The sequence below is a fragment of the Buceros rhinoceros genome, unplaced genomic scaffold (assembly GCF_000710305.1).
Source record: "Buceros rhinoceros silvestris isolate BGI_N320 unplaced genomic scaffold, ASM71030v1 scaffold24445, whole genome shotgun sequence".
NCBI lineage: Eukaryota > Metazoa > Chordata > Aves > Bucerotiformes > Bucerotidae > Buceros > Buceros rhinoceros.
The window spans coordinates 5874-33694 of NW_010414936.1; the positions used below are offsets into that span (position 1 = coordinate 5874).

General features: G+C 44.4%; 1 protein-coding gene across 1 annotated transcript in view; it reads right to left on the bottom strand.

Moving 5' to 3' along the window:
- Positions 1 to 403: 403 nt before the first annotated feature.
- The window catches only part of BRWD3 (bromodomain and WD repeat domain containing 3), a 37262-nt gene continuing 9844 nt past the window's right edge, over positions 404 to 27821 (bottom strand). The window contains 32 exon segments of the mRNA XM_010137262.1: positions 404 to 2072; positions 3200 to 3358; positions 3801 to 3898; positions 4418 to 4581; positions 6521 to 6673; positions 6777 to 7010; positions 7520 to 7576; positions 8844 to 8925; positions 9014 to 9139; positions 9692 to 9812; positions 10247 to 10402; positions 10493 to 10554; positions 10895 to 11006; positions 11319 to 11401; positions 11623 to 11747; positions 12856 to 12963; positions 13401 to 13517; positions 14108 to 14285; positions 15276 to 15352; positions 16176 to 16325; positions 16435 to 16528; positions 17016 to 17199; positions 18604 to 18774; positions 19461 to 19686; positions 20089 to 20217; positions 20990 to 21124; positions 21354 to 21507; positions 22212 to 22316; positions 23803 to 23843; positions 25249 to 25349; positions 26218 to 26288; positions 26886 to 26986. Of these exon segments, the coding sequence (XP_010135564.1) occupies positions 1288 to 2072; positions 3200 to 3358; positions 3801 to 3898; positions 4418 to 4581; positions 6521 to 6673; positions 6777 to 7010; positions 7520 to 7576; positions 8844 to 8925; positions 9014 to 9139; positions 9692 to 9812; positions 10247 to 10402; positions 10493 to 10554; positions 10895 to 11006; positions 11319 to 11401; positions 11623 to 11747; positions 12856 to 12963; positions 13401 to 13517; positions 14108 to 14285; positions 15276 to 15352; positions 16176 to 16325; positions 16435 to 16528; positions 17016 to 17199; positions 18604 to 18774; positions 19461 to 19686; positions 20089 to 20217; positions 20990 to 21124; positions 21354 to 21507; positions 22212 to 22316; positions 23803 to 23843; positions 25249 to 25349; positions 26218 to 26288; positions 26886 to 26986 (4659 nt within the window). The 3' untranslated portion in view covers positions 404 to 1287.

Here is a 27821-nt window from a genome sequence, read left to right on the forward strand (position 1 = left end):
ATTTCTGTCTTCAAGTCAGTGTTTCTCAGGAGAGCAAGAGCACAGTGCAACACAAATCCTGTTCTGGAAGCTTGAGATACCAGAGTTCATCTGGAGGACGCGAACGGGACCTTGTCCGTACCGCCAGCCCCAGAGGTACCGGAGCTCCACTCCAGGGGACCAATGAAGCCAAACACAGATTTGCACCAAGCAAGTGGCAGCAGAACCGCGTAGGAGACAGCCAGCCACTCCGCAGAAAACACTACGCTCCTCAAAACTCCGCTAATTACTTAGATTTGTTTTCGTTGTGTCGACATCATGAAGATACTCTACAACTTTGCGAGCAATTCCATCTCTCTACGTCCTTCCTGCCTCTTCCTCCACATGCACTGAACAATAGCATCTATTTTCTTTTCCGTTTCCAGTAGTTGTAAATAGAGGTAGCTGAGCTACTTTTAAAAATCACGTTATGCTTTGAAGAGGAGGAACCTTTCAAAAGTTGAAGTCACCCCTTAGCTGCACAATCTCTATTAATACTATAAAAATATGAGAGGACCAAAAGAAAATAGATGCGCGTAACTTTTGCATTTGGCACCTTTCGTCTAGATATTCATACTGCTCAAGTATTCTCTTTTTAATAAAGTTAATGCACACATAGGACACACCACATCAAAGGTTTGCTACATATTTACAAGGCACCAACCCTTTGTCACTTTTTACACGAAGAAAGAACCGATAGAAAGCACGTCAGGACCCCCCAAACTGTAGTATTGGACATACTTCAGTTCAGCACAATTCATGAACATTTGGCCTGGGAAGATTAAAATAATCCAGATCCTTCTTACAATATAGAAACTGTAAACATTTTATAGCTGCCTTTAGGATTGGTGTATTGTGCAAAAGTTATAATTATTACTGTGGATAAGGATTTATGGCAGAAACCACATAAAAACTCTGTAAGAAGGTGCTATTTCTATAATACAAAAACAAAACGAGGGAGAGAAGTCAGAATCGGGACTCAAAATGTCATGTTCTGATCAAGAAGCTGGAAGCCTCCGTAATGGGATGAACTTGTAGTGTGTAGGGGGAAGAATTTCTATAATTTAAGGCCTAATGACTAAGGCTTGGTTTGACCAATGAAGTGTGGCGATCTGAAGCTTTAAAACAAATGCAAACTGACATGGAAAAGCACCACTGTGAAACGTGAGTGGAGTCCCCGCACAACTTGCTTGGTAGAGTTTCTGGTAAAATCCCTGCAGTAGAAGGCCATTGAAGTTCTTTTAAAAGTGTTCCAAAGTGTTTCAGCTGTCAATAGTTCCATCCCATGAGATGGCTGACCCTGGCTTTTTCTGTCATCTTCCGCACCCTGCCTGACCTGGAAGTACCAAGGTTCAAAGGATCCTCGGTGTGCACAAAATTGTCGTTATCGGAATCGTCGTTGTACAGGACAGTTCTCCTGCCCTCGTTCCTCGTTTTGATTCGAGGGGGTCTGCTGAATCGCCCGCCAAACACGTTCTCACCAAACTGTCCTCCAAACAGATTTTCAAATTCATCGTCTGTGATTCGGGCACGTTTTGCTCTGGTGGCTCCTCGCGAGGCTCCTCGGCCTCCTCGGCCTCTTCTTCCTCCCCTGCCGCCACCTCTTCCCCTGCCACAGCCTCTTCCACCTCTCCCACCTCTTCCCCCTCGACTCCATCGCCCCCACCGCCCCCACCTACCTCTCCTCCCTGTCCCTCTGCCCTGCCAATTCCGTTTCCCACCGGTGATTTTTCTTTTGATTTTCCTTTTGGGTTTCTTGGATTGCACAACTTTGCTGTAGTCGTGGTCTCCATCAATGTAATCCTGGTCTGTTCTCGATGTCGATTCAGAATCTGAATCAGAGCCACTTCTGCTCTCAGAACTTGAACTAGATCCCGATTCCCCGCTTTCTGATGAAGATAAACCAGCTTTTTCCTTTAATTCTCTCTTCTTTTCCTCCTCCTCCGCCTCCTCCAGATGCTCATCGTCTTCTGATGCACTCAGTAACTTCCTCTTGACTCCCGTCCGCGGTTCTCTGCCATCCCCGTTTGTCAGCGGTCCATCGGGAGAGTGATCTAAGCAAACACAAAATAACCCTGATGGTTATCAGCATCAGGCCCAAGCCAAAGGGGATACAAACGGAGGGATTCACCTCATCTGCTTTTGAGGTGTGGTCTGGGGATGGCCCAGCTCTGAGCTGTCACCACAGGTGACCTCTATATGCTGCAGAGACAAAACAGGTTCTCCAAGGGGAAAATTTATCAAAGTAAACACAGCCCATTTTATCCGACTGTAGACTCTCTTGAGTAAGAGTTCAGCGAAGATCCAGCCAGTAAGAGGACCTAACAAACACCAGCAGGCAGATGAATCCTACCCTAGGGTGCCGAGACAGAGAGAACTCTCAAATCCATTTCAAATCCATCAAAACCTATTTTAAAAGACACTGAAAGAACCCTCTGCAAGTGGCATTTATTCCCTATCAAATGCATGTTCTCAAAAGGCTGAGTCCAGGGAACGCTTGGAACAAGCACAATTTGAGACAGCAAAATACCAAAAATACCACCCGTTTTCAGAGGTATGAATCTGACAACAAAGATTTAGTATCTGCTTTAACAGGGGGTAGGAAAAGCTCACCTGCACCATACTGCACCGCTGCAGAGCAGTGGGATGGACCTGACAAAGGCTTCGGGGGTTCAGCCAGTGCTCGTTCAATGCCCAGCTCAGTGGAAGGTTTCATTAACATGGCCCAGAGGCAAAATACCACAAAGAGCACTTCCCTTCTAATCACAACCACCTAGTCTTGCGATGAAAATATTTACATTGTTTTACACTTCTTTTTCATCTGTGGTTTCAACTTGTTTAACACAAGGACACGGTTTTGGGGTGGGGATTCATCTGGCTTGCTTTGCTTTTCATAACTCCTAAAGGAACTGCAGTTCTTCAGAGCTTTCAGACCGATCAAGCTCCTCCATCTGAGGAATTTTAAAGGACCTCACTGAAGCGCATGTGGCATCATGTAGGCCACATCTCAGACAAGAGACCACAGAACTGTCAGGAGAAAGGTACATTTGGTTCTTCAGGATGGTTTGGCGTATAGTATAATGCTAGACTCAGGCAAGGACATCATAAGCATCAGACAGAAGCAACACCTTTCATTTCCAGTTAAACCAGTCGTTCAAAGAACAGAACACTTATTTCTCACCTTGTTTCACTGGTGTAGATTTACTCCTGACTGGTCTGCTTTTCCCTGGATCGATGGTATTTCCACTTCGGGTCTGTGCATTTGAGCCTGAGGAAGATGGCTGACCTTCCAGCTCTTCCACAGTGGCCGAACCCAGCGGTTCTTCTGCTGTATCTGAAACTTTAGACAGGACACCACTAGTGCAACAGAGTAATTTTTATCCTCTATTTACCGGGCTGCAGTGCAAGGTGTTGAGTTAGCCCAAGTCAGGAGGTTAATCTCACCAAGCTGCCTCTGCTGTTATGAAGAGACAGATTCCTTCGGGGTGTCACCCAAAACACGCTCGATGTATTCATAACCACTGTGCGAGAGAAGCCCGTACACAGGAGCTCCAGGCTCTTGGCACCAGATTAATTCTTACCGAGGCCAGACCCAGGTTCCCAGTTCTCTGACCTTTACCAGCAGCTGGAGGGCCAAGTTCGGCCAACACAGTCTACAGACAACATATTTCCACAACCTTGCTACTTGCTCTTTCAGTAGCTGGATTCTCATGAATATAAGCTTTGATTTGCTCAGACAAGTTGCTGCAAGAGAAAGAATGCACTTAGAAAATTCTCCTCACCGTGAGATGAAACTGAAGAACTAGTCCTAGTCAAAGGCAGTGAGGTATTCTGGTTGGGTTTGGGCTGAATCTTCATTTGCTTCTGCTTCCCTTTCGGGCTGAAGACACAAAAGACCCCAAAGATAAAACCGTTAGTACAAAAGGACTCAAACACAAAATTTCCCCTGCAAAGTGACCTGTTCCACAGCAAAAGCACCACCCAAGTGACCTCTTTTTCCCAGTGTAGTATCTCTAAAAATAGCAAACAGAATGATATTGTAACTAACAGCACACGAGCCAGAACAAGATTTTATCTCACCTTTTAAAGCACACACTCAGTTTCCTTAGACAACACATCATACACAAGTCAGAAAAGTGCTATACAACACTTTTTTCAACAGTTACTACACAACAGCAAAAAAGAAACTTGCACTTTCATTTCCTCCAGAGGAAATACCCCTAATCCTCCTGCCTTTCACTTACCAGAACTATGCACGAACTGAATTTGAGCTCAATTTATCACCCAAAAGAGCATCAGGAAACGGATGACACCGTTACCAACTGCTTGTTCACGAGGGCCTGTCTACTGCTGTCATCTCCCAGGCCGCTGACAGCGGGTCTTGCTATCTCAACGTTACCTGGATGCTCTGCTAGTTGAGGGTGAGCTGCTGCTGCTTCTTAGCCGCTTCCGGTACCGGGGCCTTCTCCTCTTCTGACACAGCATCGCGGACTTGTACTCAGAGATGATATTTTTCATGTGGTTTTCGAATAAGGCAGAGAGTCGAAGTGTCATGCTGTAAATCTGGAGTGAGAAAGCACGGTGGTACTTAGCAGAAGCTGAAAAAAGTAGAAGATGAGCAAAAAAAAAAGCCACAAAGATGCCCAAGCTATGTACCACAAAAGAAGAATTCATGATGACGTTCAACTGGGAAGCTCTGTACAGATAATTTCCTTCCATGGTACATGCGTATTCTCACAACAGAAAGTGTTTTCATAAAAGGATTTAATTACTTACAGTACAAAATATTTACGGGGTTAAAGGACAATGGGTATCTAGATTTCTGAACTAGAGCCCCCTTTCTAATCTCCATGAAGCACAGCATTCAGGTAACCCGAAGTACCACAGGGAAAACAATTGAACTTCGCTGCCTCCTCACCTCTGTTTTCACTTTAATTCCCCAGTGCCAGGTCCCTGCCCCAGCCCTACAGAGCTGCACACAGAAGCCAGCTAAATGTCCTCATTCCTGTAACTCAGACATCAAAAATCACTGAACCACTTTCCTGCCCTCTTTCTCGGCTTGGCCTCTGCGTAGCCTCACCCACAAACTCCCTCATGGCTATTGCTCCCCAGTCCTCACTGTATTTACTCCTGTTCTCGATTTTACCTGGGATGTGTTTGAGGTATGACAAGCTAATCGGTCACACTCAGCACGAGTAAAACAAAGTCCTTAGCTCCTTCCTCATACCCAGAACGCTTCTGCTGCATCCAGTCTTCTGAAAATTGCGTAAACGCCATCAGGAAGACGCTACCACCACCTTGTACTCTGACCTCTTCCCATTTCTTGCAGTTTGACTCAGCATAAAATCTCTTAGATACAGACTTTCTTTTACATTCTTGTATCTTAATTGTTGCCCAGATCCTCACGGTTTAGCAACGCCTCCTTCTTTAGCTCTGGTACCTAGTACCTGCCCTTCTCACCTCCATTTGCCATTGCAAGGATGGTAAAATGGGCTAAAAAACCTCAGACGCCGGCAGACATCTGGCCGCCGAGGAAGCTGCCATGGCAGAAGGCCCAGCTGCATGCCCCAGCCCTGCAGCAAGGCTCACCTCGCAAAGGCACTCCACAGCGTTTCAGCCAATGGATATTGACGGACCGCTCTTTTCAAGTAATTTGGGAGTTGCCTCACAAGCTGTTCAGTTATTAACAGGCAGGGAAGTTCCTGGGAGCGGGTGGCAGTAAATGACTCACCGAGATTACTCTGATGTCAAGCACACATAAAACACCCTCGAATCACTTATCTGATTTCACATCCTCCACTGATTTCCATTCTAAAGTGACTGGTCTCTCTCTTCAGAGCTGACCCGCAGCCTTTCAGCCCGTGTTCAACACCAAGAGTTCAATCTACCCTCAGTGACGGTGACTTGGTGCTTTCCCTCGCGCTCACCTGGAGCTCCCCTCTCCCACAGCATCACCCTACTCCCAGCTTACTCTCACCATCCTGCTCACACAAAGCACAGCAGATGTTATTCCACTGAGGAACTATGACTATTACTCCTCAAGTGACGAGTAAGGTCACACAACCTCCTGCTTCCAGAAGCATCATAATGCTCTCAACTCCACCGGTAGCAGGAATACTGCCCAATGCTCGCTTGAACAGGCAATTAAAACAGATCGTTATACATATGCGGTTATCAAGCTGATAGCCTTGCTTCCAGGAATAAATTATTGATACAACAAAAGCAACTGGTAATCAGTTTTCTGCTACAAATATTCAAAGAAATAGTTGCAACAATAACCACAGACTTCAGCAGCAGCTGTGATTTCTTGAAGTTCAGATGAAAATGAAATCCAGCAGCGATGTGCGTGAGCAGAACAAAGCAAATTTACAACCACAGGTCCCAGACCTGACATAAACTGCTTTATTTCACAATGCAGTGCTTTGCTCTTCAGATACCTTATTTCAGACACTGCGCGGGCCAGGGTCTTTGGAAAGAAGGCATTAAAATATCTATTACTTACTCGAGACTTTTTATTCGGAGTGTAAGCTTTAGAGTTGCAGAATATTAAGCGAATGTCTTTGTAGAATTCCAAGGGACTAGTGTAGTTTCCTGCTTCCAAGGTTTCTTTCACAGTGCTGAAGTCCATAGGAGTGTCTACAATGTCTCGATAATCCTGTAACAACACCCAGGAAAATGATATAGGCTGTCAAATCCTACAGCAATAGGAACACCTCATGTTCATCCACAACAGTGGCTCTCAGTCATTTCTGCTTGACAGTGACTGCAGAAAAGTCTCTGGAAACATCAGTGCACAGAACCTGGTGCGTTCAACAGGCCTTTCTGATTTGGAATGGGGGAGATGTACTCACAGGGTAGGAAAAGAGATCAACTGGCTGCCTAAAAGGCTCAGAGTCCTCTCTTTCATAGATCAGGTTCAAGAGCTGCTTGCACTGCTCTTTCCAAGCCTCAGGACTTGCTTTCATGGGCTGCCTTTTTATTCGTCGTCTTACCTGCAGGGAGAAGATGTAGCTCATCATTTTCAGAATATTCACATTTTTCACTTTAAGTTCCTATTAATTCACCAGTGTTCTAGCTCAAGGCAGATTTCCACAGTTATTCGAAGCGTGGCTGATGGCACCACAACAGACAGTATGTGAACTGCAGAAATACAACTTGTCTGGTAACACAGAAACACTCAAAGCCAGGAGTGTAAGGTTTCGGTGAGGAAGATTTCAGATCCAGCTCACTATTCTTATCAGCTTTCTTCCAAATTTGGCTGAAAATTGAATCTGTTCTGGTTATCTTCCAATAAAGAACAAAGGTTCTCCAGCAGTTAAGGAGATGTTCCTGCACCATAACTTCCTTCGTCTGCTAATGCTCACACCCCTGCAACCCAATCCGCACAGCTGGGACTGCAGACTCCGGCTCTGGCAGATGTGAGCCATTCCAGAGCGAAGGAGTGTTTCGGTGCCTGCTCCAGCTCCCTGCACAGCCAGACCCAGCAGAAATGTTTACTCACTCGTCTTTTTCCAGAGGAAGTTCCCGGAGCGTCTGAATCTACATCGACTTCTGCCACCTAAAGGCAAAGGTAACGATTACACACGTGCTTGTGCGCACTGGGCAGCGGACAGAGGGGAGAAACCCAGCCAGGCAACCAGCCAACACCATATTAAACTGCTCAAACGCAACGAGTGGGTCCAGCAAAACAGAAATCAGCTTCAAACTAGAACTTGCATAACTTGGAAAAAAAATAATTAGGTGGATGAGCTGTTTCATCTCTTTTCCAAGTTTTGCTACTATAAAAATGATACATAAACGTGTGAGAAATACGAATGGTTCATTTTCAGTCCTCAAGACAAGTCCCAGTCTTGCAGAGCGGTATCCCGCTGCCTAAAAGTTCATGCTCTGAGCAGCTGTACCGAGTTCAGTCAGGTTTCATGGAGCGTCTGACTTACAAGTGGATGTAACAGTCTTTTCAGAATCTGGCTTTAAAATACAACAGAAAATACAATAGAAACTCCTTTGTACAAAGCTTTCTCCCAGTAATTACAAATAAATCATTTTGGAAGGACAGGATAGTTCCTATGAAAAATCTGAAAGTAATTTCTTTCTTATTTTAAAACACATTCTAAGCCAAAACACGTTCTCAAGCAGCTCTTTGAAGGGCTGGAGAGAAAGGAAGGTGATCTAGTAGCAACCGTGGACACTGCCTGAGCACAGAACATGTGAGATACATCAGAAGGTTGAGTTGGGAAAGGAGGGTCTGCTGTCTGAGTCACAGAAATCCCTCACTGTCTTCAAATCCCTCTTTTAGCAGTCTGTGAAAATAGATGCTGTTACTATAGCTTCAGTTTTATAAATGTAATTAAGTTATTACATTGGAGGATAAATTTTAAGTGTAAGGAGAGAGAAAAAGCTAAAGGAGGCGATGTCTATCCCGGCTTCTACCTGTCACTTCACTCCATACTACAACCGGCAGGAAACGACACAGAACGACGTAAGAAAACCAGCCCTGCTGCCTCGCTGGCAACAGGAGAGCTGTTCTTCTGGTTCGGCAGACTGCAGCGCAGCTCCGGCTCATGTTCCCCCACGTACTAACACTGCCTCTCACAACTGAACAGCGTGTACTGACAGAAGATTAAAGACAGGCAGTTCTGAGATTCATTTTTACTTACGTAAGGCAGCTTTAGCCCCAGGTGAGCAACACAATAGGCTCAGCTCAAACACTCAGTGCAACTACACTTAAAATAAAAACTCCACCCAAAAAATCTTTGCCCAAATTTCTTCCCAGTGCTGAATTTCAAAAGGCAGGAAGTTCTGACAACCAGACTCCATGGCCTTACCTCCTCCTCTTCATCAGTACTGCTTAGGTCTTCTGCCTTCACCTTGTTATATATCTCTAATATATCAGTACAGCTCTGATCCCTGCAGGACAAGGACAAAAGCCAACATACATAATCAAAGCTCTCAGAAACGTGAGCTGTCAGGTCTCTGAAGTCAAAGCCTGGCCTACCCGATGAAGCGCAGTAAGACATCTGTGACAATTTTGGCTGCTTTGACGATAGGACTGTCTGGCTCGTTGAAAGTCCTGGCATTATGTTCAATGTACCGTACCTCCCACATCAGCGCAGAGATCCTCCTGAACAACAGAGAAAAGGGGCAGGGAGGAAGGGGTGTGTTACTTTCCTTCTGAGCTCAGTAGGGCTCCTCAGCAAAAAAAGGAATTGGGTAATTCAGATCCAGGATAAACAGGTTGGTAGAGACCAAGGTGAGTGTTTCTGTTCACATAGTGCTGCCTGCCCCAGTGCGAGGCTGTGACAGCCCTGTGGAACAAAAGATGTCCCTCTTCAAATCAGCAATGAACGGAATAAAAAGAGGAGACAAGCCCACTGAGGACGATTGCTGACTGCTCCCACTCAGAGAAAGCCTCAGACATACAGCAGTCCTCAGAGGGGAAAAAAAGAGGACATTATTTATCCCCCAGTTAATGGGAAAAACACCAGCTTGTGCCTTAACAACGTGGCCAAAGAACTCACTCTGCAGGAGGACTCACTCCATCCAAGGCCAGATAGAATCTGATCTGATGCTCTTGGCTTGTGGAAGAAATAGATTGCTGAAGTGGCATTACATAGCATTTAGCTACACATTGCCCTCTATGGGGACATTACAAACAAATAAAAATCCAACTGACCTATAAAACCTGTTTTCAAGTCTCCTCCTGATCGTGGTGAGGTCAGTTGGGTAAGCAACAACAGTGCAATACATGGGATAGGCACTAAGGTCCACTGGAACAGCAAAGGGATTAGAAATGTCTGAAAGACAAGAGATAAACCAGTTTAGATGTCTCAGAAGATAACTAGATTCCTTGCAATGGTTTCTGGGTTTTCTTTGTATGAATTCAGCAAAATCAATACAGATCTACAGCTGGATGTGTCACTACCCGAAGGGCAGGACTCCCCCTCTTGCACCAGCTCTTCAAGACTCTTGAAAAAGCATTTTTTGTTAGGTACATCACCTGAGCTTTGCATGCCAGCAGCTAACCCTTGTGCTAAAAAGCAACACAGCATATGCACTTACAACAGGAATACCACCACAGGAACTAAGAATACAGCTATGTCCCATGTGTAAATATAGGACAGAATTTAAATCAGAGCATTTCCAACACCCCACTCCAACTCCCAGCACTCCATCCTACCCACTCTTCAGTCACGTCTTCAATCCTTCCACCTTTTTTCTCCAAACGTACCAAGGGAAAGAAGTTGCTCAATCCCCCGGATGACTCGTTCGCATTCTTCATCTCTGGAATGGGCCCCCCATTCTCCTTCCTGGGGTTTGTAGAGAAGAGCTGTCAACTCCTCGGGAGTCACAGGAACTCCAGCACCAACCTCCTCCGGATAAGCAGCTGAATATGAAGAATTCAACAGCAGTAAGCACTAGTGGTGGCAAAAAACTATATACTTTGTGTGTGGACATGAATTCGGCACACACTTACTTCCTTCTGGAATTGGTTCCATGTCCCACGGACTCATCCTCTCTCTTTCGTTATTGTCCCAGCTATTAAAGAAAAAATACATTCAAATGTGTAAGACAGAGCTGAATATAATGATACACCTTTTCTCCACCAGACTTAAACCCAAAGGTCCTGCCTGTTCGAAGCAAGACAAGTTACCAGCTACATTCCAAGCCCTCATTTTTCTCTTTTATCTCCTATGTATTCACTGCACTGCTGTTTACACCAAAAGTGCTGGAGACACACTTTTAATTAAATAAATAACAACGAAGTGGCTGATTATGTACTGAAATGGAAAAAAGGATCCTAGTTCTTGAGGTATGCATGGAAACGCCCAGGAGCCTGGGAACCCGTGGGACACACCGGAGCTGTGGAAGTACTCACTGGACGCAGTAGCACTGGAAGGAACTATCGGGGTATTCTGCCTGGAAAGGCTGCTGACTTTCCACAGTCCCAAACCACCAAGCGTCATCTATTATGCTGCGAAATCTATCCCCTGTAAGACAAAAGGTGGCACTCAGCAAAACCAACCTAAACAGTTGTTCAGCACTTCTGTTTAGAGGATCAGCTGCATCTTTCACCAGTGCTCTACTTCATTTCTCACAGTTTGCACTGCAGGAGGCAAGCCCTTCCCCTAAAGGGAGGACTCGCATGTCTCCGGTCATTAGTCACAGCTCCCTCCATGCCTCAAATCTCAACATAACAGTAGATTCTTCCTCACAGTTTATCTCATTTCTCTTTTTTTTTTTCTATTAAACAGCTGCAGAAATATTGTGAAACATAGAGAAGTGGAAAAAAAAGTAGTCACCTATTTGCCAGTTCCTCTCTTTGGCTTCATTATAAAACTGGTGCAGCACAAGGAAGTCAATAACGTCTGGCATGTCGTGGTACCTTCATGAAACAAAGAACATGGCTTCTGTGACCCAGAAAGTGTTCCAAGTGCACAATACACCCTCCAAACACAACGTTTCATGCATTTTGTTTTCAGGTGGGGTGCAGTAACTAACGCTGTCACGGCGCTTTGCAAGAGGAAAAAAAAGAAGGGGGAAAAGAAGCTTCTAAACTGCAAGAAAAATCTCTTGAAGAACATCACCAGCATCTCAGTTACTTACTTTATGGAAAATGATTCTCCTGTCATTTTGCCTGTGATTGGATCCAGGAACGCAAGCTTCAAGCAGCACAGCGTAGGAGGTCCAACTTCATATTTAATTCCTACAGTCTTCACAAATTCTTGTTCCTGTTTATCAGTAAGCACAGAACAGTTTTATTTTAACTCGCTAGCAACAAAACCATCCATGTTAAAGTACCCGACGTATTAATAAAAACCAAGTATGTTTCCACTCAACAGCTCAGGTGATTTCACCCACAAATGTTTTCTTTTCCAAATGCCATAAATCAATCCCAGTCACCTTGAAAAGAAAAACAAAACGAGATGGCAGATGCCCATCCCCTCGGTAGATTTGAGAACCGTGTAACTCCTGAGATGAGGTTCTAAGGAACACACTGGCTCTGGGGCTAATCACGCTGATGGCACCAAAGGTGCCTGCGCCCCCCAGGGCCTCTCCCCCTCGCACAGCAACATACAGGGGAAATGAAAGGAAATTCTTCCTCTTCCAGCGGAAATTCAACAATTGCCTTTTTGTTCAGGTCCTGGCACACAGCAGCTGGGGTAAGGTCTCTACCCTCAGGGAAATGCTATTTCCTTTTCCTGACAAACCGATGGTGCCTTTGGAGATGACTAGGACTAGAAACTGGGAATTTTTCCAGTAAAGCAGTTTCGTGTCATTGATAGAACCACTGGCATACACTTACATGAACATTAGCACACAAACGTGTGCTCTTCTCTTGATAAGAAATCTGAGAAAAGCAGAAAAAAAAGTATGGCAACACTGTGGATTAAGTATTAAGGGACTCAGTGTTTCCAAGCAAAAGGATAAGAAAAATCAACATAATTATGTAAACCCAAGCAAACCCTAATACTTTAATCTTGTAAAAATGTGTTGTGTGTCTTCAAGGATGGCAATTCCACGATCTCGCTGCGCAACCCGTTCCAGTGCTTAACTCCTTCCTCAGAGGGGTTTTTAATTGAGTATTCCACATTTGGTTAATCTATGAGGCCAGAACACCACACGAGACAGACTTGCACATTCCTTAACATTCTTCCGGTTTCCTGTTACCAGGAACTGAACAGATGTAAAGGCTTTGTGCTACGGAAAACACTAACTTGAAGATTTACAATTTTAATATTAACACATTCAAGTAATCCTTTCTTCGTATTTTTCATACTGGTTTTCAATGTCAATCCAACATGACAATCAGCTCTTTGAACTATTTGTTTCACTTACCCTGAGTTCCATTTTGTTCCATGGTTGTTTTTGCATGTTAATACTGTAAATTTTTGCCTTCCTTACTGCCCGCACATAAGCTTCATGGCCTTGCCTGAAGTATATGATCTTAAAAGAAAATTAAAAAAAAAAAAAGTATTTTACAGACAGTTCTCTTCCAGAGAATGCATCAGGCACCACCCCTTTCAGAACACATTGTACACTTCTTGATTTCATTGCAAAGAGCTCCTCTCCTTAAAAATATCTATTCGTAACAGCCCCCAAAGGGGCACCTGCTACGTGCTTTCACACACAGGATCATTATTAACTGCACAGGTTTGTCTGAAGATGCACAGTCATTTCTTCCCGCTGCTCCTAAGCTTCGCATGCACACAATCAGACCCAGGACAGCTACCTGTAACCACCTGATGGCCTGAGAAGCAACAAAGGTTATTGACACTCAGCCTATCTTGAGCACAGTTCAGGGAATCATTGCTAGATGTGATGGTTGTGTCCAACACAAGCTTGTCAGCCTGGGGGACTTTCAGAATTGCTACACTTGTTACCTCATCACCCATCTGTGGGACAAAAGGCGAGCGGCGGGGGATAGTATCCAAGATCCACTGTGGGGCAAGCCATTCTTCACTGGGTTCACCCTCCATCGACAGCAGCCCGCTCGGTTTCTTAAAGAGGTGACATTAAATTTAGAAGGCAAGTTGTAATTATTACAGCAGAACACAGGAAAAACTGATCCTACACACTTACTGAAGATAACTAGATTCAGGGGCAAAGCAAATGCTGGAATGTCAACCTTCCAAAAACCCCAGCTACACCGCAGGGAGCAAGACATGTTCATTATAAATGTATCAGAAGATTAAAATGCTCATAAATAAAGAGATTATAGTGCTTTAGAAATATTCTAATGTCATCTTTAAAAAAATACTACAAAAAGAAATCTGACAGTGTAGACACGATACAGATGCACTGTAGTTTTACAACAAGTCCATCTTGGGGTAAATCTAACTGCAGTGAGGAGCATCAATCCAGGAGGAAACACACGGCCTGTAACATAGAACTACCTGCACAAAAGGTGCAAGTACCGCTATGTCACACAGCAGCAAAACGAACAAGCAAATCACTCTGGTACCACCACTGCTATCTACGGGTCCTTTCACACTATATTCTTGTTTGTGAAAATTTTTACTTTGAAAACAACCACTCCAAAAAACCGCCTTGTACTCACCAAGTAAAAAAGACCCTAAAAAATGCTGACCTTTTTTCTAGGCTGTTTAAGTTTCCTTCGCTTTGGCTCCAGTCCTTTTGTTCCCTTCATATTTTCATCTTCAGAACTGCTGCAGATTTTCCGCGCTGCCTGCCTGGTTTGTCTCTTCGGAGGCTGGAGGTTAATCCCAGCATCTGCTGTCCAGTCAGAATATTCACTTGATGAATCACTGTAGATAATAAAAAGTCATAAGAAAGAAAACAGCATTTCGGTTTTCACGCCGAAGCATGAAAGGTCCAAAGTGGAATGAAAGCTCCAAAGATTCAACCTGCTCTTCTGGTCATGTGCAACAGATGTCAGGATCAGCACAAAACTTCATTCTCCTGCGAATGTCACAAAACCCCAAGCACCCTCTAATCTGTATATTTCAGCAAATTATTTTATCAACAGCAAACTCACGATAAAACCACCGTTCTGGCCGATTCCTGTTTTCACTAATGACCTCAGTGATTCATAGACCGACTGCGTAAGAACTGACTGCACGAAATGCATTAAAAACTTTGAAAACTGGAGCACTCTCCTAAAAATACAGTTCTGACTTCTTTAACATCCAAAGAACACACGTAAGGTATTTATATTAGCTCATGGCCCTTCCAGCCATGAAAGCAAAACATTAAGAATGAGAAAAGAAGTAGTCGTCAAACACAAGCCCATACTGACCACAGAAAGGCGAGGAAACACTGAGGTACGAACAGAAGATACATACGCACTTCTGTCAATATTTCTATGGCATATCTCTAAGTGGCACTGATTTTTTTCAAGCAGTTCTTAATTAAAGACATTTTCTTATAAATGGTCTCTCAAAACTGTTCTTGACTTTTGCAAAAGACAAAAAAAAAAAACCCTTGCAATATAAAGTGCTTCAGAAGAACGGGAAAAAAAGTCAGTCTTCAAAATGAAGACTTTTTCACACCATTTTTCTGTTAAATACATAATAAAAACTTCTACAGTTAGTCACATAAATCCATACAAGTATTGGACTGTTCTCAGACTCCACAGATTTTGCTGGCTACCATTTTTAACCACCAAAGTGTCCTAACCACTTTGCTTCAGCCCATCCCAAGGTGTTACAAAACCCGTGCTGACTCAGCAGTATCAACTGTCTCACTTCAACGATATAATCCTCTGACGCCAACAATTCAGGGAGCAGTCAAGCTACCTGGAAGTGCTTTCGCTGTGCCATGCTGCCGCGGGGTCGTCCATCGATGCGTCGCTTGTGCCAATGGTCTCATCTTCCTGTGTGAAAAACAGAAGGTTTCACTTTGGGGCCAAGTTCAAAGTGCGTCGTTTTTTGTCTGTAGGCAAGTTACGTGAGTTGTCTCATTTGAGGAAAGCTTTAAGGACTGGTGCAGCTTTAAATAAGTCCAGCATTTCTTCCTGTATCTTAATTAATATATAGTCTATGCTTACATAATTCCTGCAGAGAGAGATGTGCATTTTGCTGGTATTAGAACCATAGGACAGTTCTCGTGGAGGTGTTTGATTAATCAGTGTTGGTGGCAAGTGCGCAGCTTTACGCTGCTCTGTACCTCCAGTGCATTTACCTCTGTACCTCCAGTGCATTTACTAAGTGACCATGTTCAGTCTCTTTTTACTTTGTGCACATCTTTAATGAGAAGAAGTTGTATTTAATCTGGTACGTTTTAAGCTCTTCCCTTGCCAATATCAATGATTAATACCAACACTCGATCGCCTTCAAGCGGAGTCTACAGCTCCAGATGAAAACAACGTGCTGAATCTGACCTAGAATCTATGTGCTGTATGGAATCCCAAAATAGCGAGCGGTTTAACACAACCCAGTTAATTGACTTCAAAGTGTTTCAGATTTCCAAAAATACCCAGCCCGTTTTAAGCTCGTTTTGAACACTGGCACTGAGCTAAACCATCCTTCGCTCTCCAAGATCAACATACCAGAAGGACACCACACCCCCAACAGACTCAACAATCTGCGTGTTTCTTCCTACATGGAGAAGCTTGGGCCCTTAGCGGTAAACCCGGTGTCAAACCACGCGATTTGTGAACAGGAAACCTATCGACAGCATCGCACGATGTCTCGGACCTCGGAGGAGCTGTCTGATTCCTCCCGGGCACGTGCGTTCTGACTTGCTCCTTGCTGGTGGTGCTCTATGGTGGAGCGTGTTTGGTACGCGTGCTGCCGTTTGCGCTGGTTTCTTCGCAAAGACCTTCCGCTTCCTGGCTGGTAATCATTCTGTTACCACAGGACACAAGGGGTAGAAGAAAAAAGAGAAGAGATTTGTTTTGGCTCAGTGCTCAGAACTGCTTCTCAGCGGGTTTGCTCTTCTGGGGACTGAACTCACCCGCTGCAAGGTGTGGGACGGCTTTCGCTTCTTTTCAACAGTGTATAAACTAATTTCAATTTCTCCTTTGGCAGCTCGACATTCTTCCTGGACCCTAATTAAACACAGCAAACATTCATTTTATTCCACAAATCCTCGCATAACTTGACAGTCTCATTAATACACACAGTCAAATGCTTCTGGTTCCCTTGCTCTAAGAAATCTGTGCACGAGTCCTCTAAGCAGCAGCCACACCAACTTCACTGCTGCAATCACAGGCTAAGGAAGCAAACTTGGTAGTTGAGCATGGACTAATTATTTAACACATTTCAATTTACTTGAAAACTATTTTCATGGAGGTTTTTTAAATAAAAAATGTGGTATTCAAACTACTGAAGAACAATTTGACTGTGAGGAGAACAATTTGACTGCCGTTTACTCCGCAGCAGAGGCTATCGCTCTAATCCTAATACCTGAGTTTCAAAACAAAACAAGCCAACACATTGCTGAAAATTCATTTTTAAAACTTGTAACAGGTCTATGGAGGGATCATGAAACATCATACAATTTAATCTTTTCCCCTCACTGACTTAGCATCTTACTTGCTGATGCCTGGAGGAAGCTCATTCACCACGACCCTCCTGCTCCACGCCATGAGATCCCTCTCTGTCGCCATTTGGCTGCGAGGAGCGTTGTGATGCATTTGCCGGACCCCTTCGATCTGCCCACTTCTCCGCAGACCAACGTTTGGTGGAGACGTAACATCCAAACCTGGACTTCGAAGAGCTAAGGAAGAAAACGATTTTTCTTCACTTCTAGGAGCCACCAGCAAAATCTAGATTTTAAAGCTGAAGGACTGCCTGGAGACGCTTTATGCAACATAATGCAACATACTCAGAAGAAAACAGACACTTTAGGACAAAACGTGGGACAAAACCAGCTGGTAATATCAGCACTGCTGCCATCACTGCCTTGATTTAGCTCAGCACTTGCGAAGCATCAACACAATTTCCACACACTGAAGAAGGGTAACTGCACGGATCAGCTGCATTCATGGTTGTGCAAACCCGTACCAAAACATTCGCTATTTCAGCATCAGGTATTTTATACAGACTCTAATTAACTGGCACAAACGGGCAGTTCAGGAAGTGAAGTCGCTGGTCAGTGCAAGATCTGTAGGGTAACCACTTCAATTTCCATACACTCACATCTGGAAATTGCCCTTCACACAAAGACAGGGACACACAGGTAAAACCGAGAACCAGGACTGCACCGCACATCAACCTATTGTAAGGAGCAGAAAAGACTTCTCGAGGGCTGGTGCTGGCTTCCAGGCCACCTTCTTGACAACACCAATTCAGATCAAAGCAAAAGTCTCTTTTCAGCATTTTTCACTAATATTTTTCCTATTTCTTCTTGAATTTAAAGCCAAGTCGCTCCAGATCTGGCAATCCTCATGAGCTTTGCCAGGAAATCTAATTCAAACATGTGTAATCAGTCATTTAACCTAGAACTAATTTATTAGCGGATGCAAATCTTTTAAAAGCTCAGGATGACTCGCAGCCCAAGTCCACAGCATCTGCTCTCCTGCATCAACCGCGCTCAGGCAGCTGCCTCAGTCAGCCATTTACATCTGATTGAGTTTGGTTTAAATTTTTAATCACTTTGTGTATTAAAAAAACCCCATAAAATCCCAGTAGCGGAACACTTAGCAGGAGAATAATCCCAGGCTTTCTAAGGGAACACTGAGACACAGCAGACATGTTTATTTTATAAACACGGATGCTCAGCCTTAGCATTTCTGCTGCAACAGGAAGCCATTAGTCTGTCACAACATTGTATTCCCCTGACATTCACTAATTATATACTGTTCTCTTGACATTATCGTGTCAATTATAATGATTATTATATGATCTCTGCAGTGACTGACATCCAGACAATACTGTGTTTTTGAGGAAAGATTTATAGCAGGAATAATTGCAGTCTAATAGTTCTAGGTATTCAGATACAGCCCAGTATCGGAGTGCCCTCAGCACCAGCAGAACGTCCAGCTGCTCCACACAGATTAACTACGGGTACAAGAATAAGGGAGAAAAGCATCCTGCAAGACACAGGCCCAGAACTTGTATTAACACATCTGGATTAGTGCTTCAGGAAAAGAAAGGAGGGAGGTAACGCAGGGACACCCACCTCCATTAACTGAGTGGGACCTGTTGAGTGGGGGGTTTGGAAGAGTTTCTCCTTCATTAATGAGTCTCAGATCTTGCTCCCTCTGTAGCTCTCTGATCATCCCATCAAGGATACTCTCATCCTGGTCATTAGTTTGCTGCCCGATGACTTGTTCAACTACTTCTCCATCACCTTGACAAGAACAAAGCCACAACTGCTTATAAAACGATTGGTTTCTGTTTTACTAAACACCACGGGAAACAATCAAACTTAAAACTGGGGACGATTATTCGTCTGCTCCGCAGAACATCTGATCACCAGCTGGCCTCCTGCTCTCGTGAGACAAATGGAGGCAAAGTTTATAAGAGAAGTTACAATAAAACCCTGAAATTACAGACCTCACATAAAATAGAAACACAAACCCTTAGAAACAGCGAGAAAAAAAAAAACAAACGCTTCAGTAGGTAATAACAGAAGATCTCACAATCAGCATTTTGCAATAGTTTCTATCTACAAGAAAAAAATCTGTTCCAAAAAACAAATGCTGCTTTTTCAATGTCTGTCTTACCTTCCCACTTCCTTGCACCCACAGTTACAGCGCAGTTTATGGGACAGTTCTTCTGAATCCTAACTGGTAGGAGCTCACGGGTTTTGCAATACTGCAGTCTCTTCACCTTGCCTCCTCACCTTGCTACACCGATTCCATACAATCCCTTTACAAGATAAGCCACCCCACCCCTTCTCCTACTTCTACATTGAATTTAAACCGCTGGTTTCAGAAGGCAACTAGACAAACAAACCCTTATAGAACCATCCCGCCGAGCCGGGGCTCAAAACCGTGCAACACACGTGTAATGCAGGAGTGTTTGGCCACATACCATTAGCTACGTATCCCAGCTGAGGGATGAGTTGTTCGTCCTTGCAATTCTCCCTCCCTGGCACCAGCCGCTGGAATCTCGTGGGATGAGGATTTCCATCCACGTCCACTAAGAACGGAGGAGGCATCAGATGTGGAGCCTGTTGAGTCTGTTCATCCAACACGTAGTTATTGGCATCCCGGATCAGGGGTCGGTAATCTGTGTGGAAGAACATCTGATCGGGAATCTGCAAGAAAAGCAACGCGATAAATAAATCAAGGGCTGTTTGCAGCTGTCTCGCCGCTCTGGAATGGCTTCCACACTGTCGCAGTTTGAGCCACCACCACCTTGACACCAAGCATCAGCAGAAGAAATGTTATGACAGAGAACAGATCCCTGCCATGAATGTGCCTTATTACCAAGGCCTAATGCAAAAATTCCACAGGAAAATAAGCCAACAGAGGTGAAGAGACAGAAACGAATGCTTTGCTCCCCTGTCTAAATCTTTTTGATTCAGGTGAACAGCAACAGCTACATGGTCTAATTACTGCATTGTGTGGGGCAGGGCAAGGGAACGAGCTGTAACACAAATACTTCCAAGACAAAATCAGGTCAAGACACAAAAGAGTTTTAAATGGATTCAACCCACCTTTTCATAATATTTATTGCATCCAAAACCAAATAGTAGCAGATGTCCATGAGAGTCTGTGCAGGCAAAATGCTGTCCATCTGGAGAGAACTTGCAATCAAAAACAGCGCCGTGGCCTTGGCCCTCAATCTGTACACAAGCACAGAGCATTCCCTTCACAATCACAATGTTCTCCACAAGAGCATTTTTACCAGAATTTCACAAGTATTTCATCCTAATTCTCTGTCATTTCTCAATTTGCTCGAGATGATTCACACTTACATCTTCTTCCACTTAATTGTTAAAGCTTCACTGAACAATGAAGTAAAACCTTGCATTTCCTCGTCATCCCGAACTTCAGGACAAATTTTAAAGTGCGTTCTGAAATGACTACCTACAAGTCCACATTTTCTGTTCCGGGCAGACATGGGGCAAGCCCGCACCAGAGATCTCCACCATGTATTGGCTCCGCATGAGCAGGTTCCCCAGGAGGCCAGCTCAGGTCCTGAAGCAGTTCCGCTCCGTTTGCTCAGCACTGGAACCAAACCAACAAACCTGGCACTGGGTGCGTTTAGCTACAGGCAGCACAGAGCCAGCCATCCCAGCAGCAACACACGGGTTTACTGGTTTTCACTGCTCTGCCTTGGGACTCACTGTAGTCTTTTGCATGCTACAGCCATGCCCAGACACATGAATAATAATCAGATGTAAGAGATCCCATGAAAAACTTGCTGCTGCATTACAATATGTAAAACACTCTTTGGTGTTGCTTACTGAGGAGTACAGCGTTTCTTTATAAGATATAGCAGTGTTCCCCTAGTCCTGTTGTAGCCTTGGTCAGTGTAGGTATAAAATTAAATCTGCTTTTGCCGCAAGATCGGTTTTACACAGAAAACCCCAACACCTGGCTGATCATTCTTACCATGTTAAAGTAATTGCGAATTTTTGTTCCTTTGTCTATATCCCAGACAAAAATATTTCCATCATGACCCGCCGAAAGTACAATCCTTTGGTCGAACGGATGGGCCTCCAGAACAAAAACTTCGTCATCGTGACCCTGTGATGAAAGCAGGGTGAAAAAGAAGTCACGTGGCTCCATAGCTCCAAAGGTGAGAACATCTTGGTTCAGGAAGTCATCCACAACATGTACCCCTCCCGTAAGCGCAAGAGAGATCGTACTTGAGGACAAAACACTCCTCCCTCCTCAGGGAGATGATGCTGCAGTTTAGCCTCAAACCACTCCAGAACTACAACCGTTCAAGATGAGCTGCTTGGGTTTTACTCACAGATAAGCTATGAAGGAGCTGCCCTGTGGACGAGTTCCACACTTTGAGAAGGAAATTGTTGACTGCAGTGATGACAGTGGCATCGTATCGATCCCAAGCCACCATAGTAACCTTCAGCTTAGTCACCTTGTCCTCCCCAGATGCTACGTTATTTCTAAAGAAATGAATAATTTAAATCAGTAACTGCACAGGGAAACATTTAGCAGCACTAATGTAGTGTGAAATCAGGGAGCACATGGCTGCCACCACTGTGGCTCCTGGCTACTGCGGAAGAGCAAAGGATGGCCTCCGTGGTGGTAAAAACCAGAGAATATTCACTACCAATAGGCTTTATAGAGTTTTGTTTCCTCAAAAAAGGACAAGTTTCTCTTCCGCTCTTAAGCCATCATCCTCACTGACCTCAGTTCTTGAGCCTGAGAACCAAATGTCACCACATTTCACCTCTTTCTTGAAAACTTAGGGGAAAACCCAATGCTAAGAAACATGCTGGATATACACATATATATTTATATATATATTAGCATATCAGCATATAATCAGTGAGGTTCTACTAAAACATCCTTCTGCAAGATGAACTCAGTTTGACATTCTTTCTTCCGATGTAAAATACTAAATATTCCCCAACAATCAGAGCAGGGAACTACCAACATGTTGATTTTTCTCTTTGGGGGGGGGGGACTAATGAACTGTGTAACTGAAGAGACAGAGCCATGGCCTATGGCAAATACACCAACACACGAAGAATAAGCACTGAAGCTGCCTCAGAATGGAAGTAAATATATAGTTTTTACACCGATGGACGATTTTGTTTTGTGTGTACCAGTGGCTATGAAGTGTGTTCTGTTTGGGTTTATTTACCCTGTCATTTTAGTGGCCATGTCCAGGACCACACTCTTCCAATCCTGCTGCTGATAGTGCCATATTCTTGCTGTTCCATCTCTGCTTCCGCTGACAAATCTTAAGCTATGGGGAAAAAAGAGGAAGAAAAGTACCATGGAATTCCCAATAAGCCCAAGTCACCGCTGCTTTTGCTCTCCTACCCACGCCCCCATCTTGGGATCTTGTTTTCTCGCTATTCAGTAGCCTCATTCTGGAGTTTTCCATCATCAGCAACAGCGTGGGTGTGCTAAATCCTCTGGCAAGAACACTGAGGAGCTTGGCAGAGGACCGTCCTTCACCTCAGGAAGGGGCTCTACGAGCACTTTTAGGTTACTCTGCACCTAACATGCACATGTGTGTATACACACACACCTGGAGGCGTCTCCTTGTGCGTATGTACTTGTCTTCCGCGATATATCCCCACACATGGGAGCGTTTCACAATTTGTAAAAAGCTGCTACAGGAAGCGGGCAGCTCCAAGCCGCTGGCAAGCCCGGAGCTCTCCCATTAACACCAGCACAGACGCTGGAACCTATTTCATCGTTATTCAGCACTTATCTTCCTATTGTTTGTGCATCTCTGATCGAAAGAACCTCATTAAAAGCCAGTGAGGCTGCAATTTTCGTATCAGATATCGTACGGTACAGAAGAGTTTATACCCCACAACATTAATTACGTTTGGCCACAGCGAGCAGATGGCCTTGGAATGACTTCAACGTTGTAATTCATACGGGCTGCACATTCCCTTTTTAATGACATCAGCAAATCTCTCGAGCAGCTCATAGTGGCAGCAAAAAAAGAAGAAACTGCATGCCAGGAGCCGAGCATAAATTATAATGCATTAACTTGGGGAGAGGGTGAAGAGTTGAACACAAGGAGGTAGCCCAGCCTGGGAAGCTGAACACCAGTATTTTCAGTTTTAAAACCCTCCTTGTTGAAGAAATCCAAGCATCCAGCCAACGCCTTTCACTCCATTGGCTCGCACTGACCCTCAAATCAATGTCTGATGAGGATTTTTAAGAGAGCTCCTCACAGGAGGGCCAACCCTTTACCAGTATATTCCGTTTATCTCCCAAATCACTGTAAAAAGGCAAACCTCTACAATCTTATTTTTCCTCTCTATTTTTACTTCTCTACATTCAAATAAACCAGAAGCTCTTGCTTCGCCATTTGCAGCGTATCATCCACAGTGACGGTGTGCTCTAACACCCGCCGTGAGCCCTTGGGCAGGCGCCGTTCTTGCAGTCACTCCAGCCCATTCCCACAGCACTGCACGTGGTCGAGCACGGCTGCAGTTCCACTGGCAGGGCTACAGTTTGCCTTGGAAGGCTCCTGCTTGCCCACATCCCCGAAGGCTCCTGCCAAGGCAAATAAGGAACTCAAGCATGTCTGATGCGCGTGTAGGGGAGCCCTCCTACGTGCTCAGTTCCAGCAAGTGAAAAGGAAGTCGATCCCTGGTCGCATAAAGGGACACAGACTCATAGAGTCTGTCTGCCCGGCAGTTTCAGAGTTACAAACAAGACGAGGGATGAGGGCCTGGTTATTCCTCACATCACGTTTAGCCACTCACCTGTCGCCGTTGTTACAGAACTGGACTGCAACCACTTTGTCCTGAACAGGAGGGAAGAAAATAATAGCAGTAAGTGCTTTGTAAGCTGAAACACTCATCCAGAAAGATCTTAATGCTGAGCTGCTATTTAGCAAACACACACACTATCCTACACCACACTGTCCTACAAAATCAAGATCAGAACAGTCACATGGAAAGTTAAAGCTTCCCCAGACATACTGTGTTAAACACAAACAGAAAATTTCAGAGCGACGATGGTTTCATGTTGCTCCAGGGATAGAGACGATTTCCCACTCCGTCTCCTGACACCGAGATGTTCAGAAACTGCGGCAGCTCTGTTCCTGCCTGCGTACAGTGCCACAGGACCGGGCGCACCCTGGGGAAAGCTCTGCCCAGGAAACCCTGCACCTCTCAGACTATTCATTCCTGAACTGGTGAACACAGGAAACTTTTTTCTCCTTTTGCGAGCAAAATCCCTTTTTCTTTTTTAGCCTGAAGCTCTGAGGTGTCCATGTGAGACCCAGGGCTCCCAGCGAAGTGCACTGAATCAATTTAGACCTCAGCCTTAATCCATAAAGTGTTGTTAAGGTGGGCAGCGGGGCCGTTAAGGTTCAAAGATCGATGCTGTGAAGCCCTCACAAGTGACAGCCCTGGTAGTGCTGCTATAAACTTGCCTTGCTGATATATTGTTTGCCACACACACGACAAATACTACAATCATCACCTGCTCTCGGTAACAACCAAGAAATGAAGAAAGATTTGATACTATTTTAGTGACGATTTTTAAGGGGTTTCATTAAAACTGAGGCACCCAATGGTTTTAATTAAAGCTATCAAGTCTTGAACTCAAAAGCCACCGCTGACAACCATCGTACAGACATTTAAAACAGGTGGGATTTTTACAAGAAGCCCTCCATGTTCCCTGAGAAAGGATGCTTTTAAGCTTGCTCTATTTTCTAAATGAAATCACCATCATGATCCTTGACTGTGCACTCTAAAACCAGAATTACTTTGGGTTTTCTTGTCATGTGGATTTGTGGTGACAACCAAACTTAAATATTCAATAGTAAATTTAACAGGAAAAATCCCATTGTGCACGAAAACTGCTTTAGTTCCTCATTCCAACACAGCCTTTCTTCTAGAATATGGGGGAATCATCTAGTCCCTCGGTTTCCCGGGGGAGTGAACTACCTAAAGCATATTTTGCACACATCTCCTGCCTCCGAGGAATTGAAAAATGAACATACCACGACTTTCCAGCCATTTAAATACCACAGTGGTGAGAGCCAACTCAACTCTACAGACAGAAAACAAGTCCAATACAACAAGTCCAATACAACTCAACTCTACAGACAGAAAACAAGTCCAATAGGCAGTACAAAAGCAAAGCTCCCGGAATAAGGTAAAGCAGGGAAAAAAAGATTTGCTTTCTGATTTGTCTCTTACCGTATGAGACTCTAACTCGGCCATTTTCTCGGGAGATTCTGAGCCCAAATAATAAATTCGTATCACATGGTCAGTGCTACCTGTTGCAATGAACATGCCACCTACGAGAGACAGGGTTTGCCGTCAGAAGAAAAGCCATCCAAGGAGCAACCGGTTTTGATTACCACTTTATTGCCAGAGCAACAAGCTACGGTTTTGAGCAGAAACTTTCCATATAGTGAAAACACACGTCCTGAACAAAGCAGTTAACTCTGACAGCTCCTCCTTTGACCTGTACCCTTGCAGCTTTAGCGTAACTATGAGCTCTGCAGTATCTCCCAGCTGCAAAACCTTCTACCCAAAGGGAGAGAATATTGCACAAGTGACAGGATTCAGCCAGCAAAGCGTTCGGCTGCTGGGGGTACACACGGCACACCTGGCTCTACAACAGCTCTCGAGTTCGGAAAGCAAAAGTTAATGAGGAATTACATCATTTTGTTTGCAAAAAAATCACTATTGTTGAGAATTCAAAGCTGCAACAAAGGGTGTCAGTTAAGCTGAGATTTTCAAACCTGTTGAACTGATCCTTGTAGAATTTAGCCAAATTTGGGAGGTGAGCAGAAGTGTAACCTTTGACCAGAGGCTGCCTGTCTGCCAGATTGCAAGAACTTTTCATTCGAAAACTTCACAAGATAAAACCTTAAAAGGATGTTACAAAGAAAAAATCTCTGATGGGCAAGACAAGAGGCTGAGAGCAGAGTCTTTCTTGGAAGTGATCGAGGCATTGCAGTGTAAATTACAGAAAAAAAGAAAAAAAAAGCAGCTTGAGGCAGACACTTAGCAGGGAAAATTACAACCACAATTTGTCAGGGCTGTGATTAACTGAAAAGGGGTTTAATACTGTTTGTATTTAAAAAGCAGCAGCAGCGCTGTCACCGAAGGCATTGCAGTTCAGAGAAACCATTCAGCCACCTCCCAACGCATACGTACCGGAACTGAAGGATGAACAAGATATCTGAACGCCAGGCCTGGACCTCTCTGCAAATTTCACAGGGCGATCCCTAAATGCGACGACACAACATTTTTACTTCTCATTACTTCATTCCAACACCGTTCCCGAAGAATGGGGCACTGCAGCTCAGCAGGCAGAGGTCAACGGGCCCTTCCTACAGCTCTACATTTCACAGGTCTCACCTGAGTTTGCTAGAACTTATTTTTCAGTTATTTTCTTTGTTAGTTTAATAAGAAAACTATCATTTTCTAAATTGAAAAAACTGTTAAACTTATTTATCATAACACTCACCAATTAAATCAGAACCTGGCAAACCATTAGTCTAACAGCGTACTCCCTCTGAAGCACGGGTTTGATGCCATCTACATAAGTGTGTTCTTTGGATTAAAAGCAAATTAATTCTTCTGCCAAGATATTTTGGACAAAGATTTGGTCCTAAACATAAAAGCTGGAAGTTCTTCCACAATGCCAGCTTGCAAAGCACAAACCCCAGAAGCAACAGCCCTGATCTCTGCTTCCCCTCTGGGCTGTCTCCCCAACACAGGGGAAAAGGTGCTCTCGGCTCCGGACTCATGCACAGGGTGTCTATGGCAGAACATACCCAGGCAACCTGTTTATTGAGTTAGAATTATCAAAACAGGCTTACTTAAATTTCATGGTGTTGGCATGCCACTGCCAGAAGCAGATTGTTCCATCAGCACCAGTAGAAGTGAGGTATCGCGTTGTTCCTTTCCTTGCTGGAGAGAACTAAAAATAAAGTTATAACAGTTAAACCAGCTGACTTTTCTCCCCTCACATGCTGGAAACTGGTAAACGGACGTTGGTCAGAATCTTTTTCACCAACGTATTAGTTTTCTCCCCAAGAGTACAGAGAGTAGGACCGAGGATAAGCGCAGAACCCGAGCTTCCACGAAAACAGAGCAGAGGAATGGGAAATATCTGCATTCTGACTGTGAAGTCTTTGTTCCTACCACACAGAAGTTAGTAAGCTGGAGAAATGAAACAAGCCTAAACACTTTTAAGGGAGCAACAAGGTAAGGAAATACTTCTTTCAAGGACAGTACTGACTCAGATACGGTAAAGACAAAAACAATCCCTGTGTCCAAGCCCAGCAATCAGATGATTTTCTAAGTCACCAAAAAGCTTGTGAGGAACGTGTATATATATATATATATGAACAAATAATATCTAAAATGCAAAGGCAGCACTTAAAATACGTTTGCCAAACAACCGCCTTAAAGCAAGTGACTTGTGGCATGGCTGAAATCAGGTAAAATTGGAAGCAGAGGCAAGAGGGGGAGAAACGAGGCTCCCAGGGGCTGCAGGCAGCGGGGGGAAGGCTGTGATGAATGGAAGGCAGCAAGGCCCCAGGAGAGGAACCCTGAGCCAAACACCTCCAATGCTTCTCCCCTCTACAGGCACAACCTGCCAAATCGCAGGGACTGTCCTTTTCATCTGGATCGCTGTTTAGTGGGAGGGTCCTGCCTGGCAGCTGTGCGGGTTTTTGAAGCAAATAAACAGCGGTTACCAGCCATATTGACTGTGTCACCACCAGAGATCTGAGTGCTGGCCGTTAAGTCTT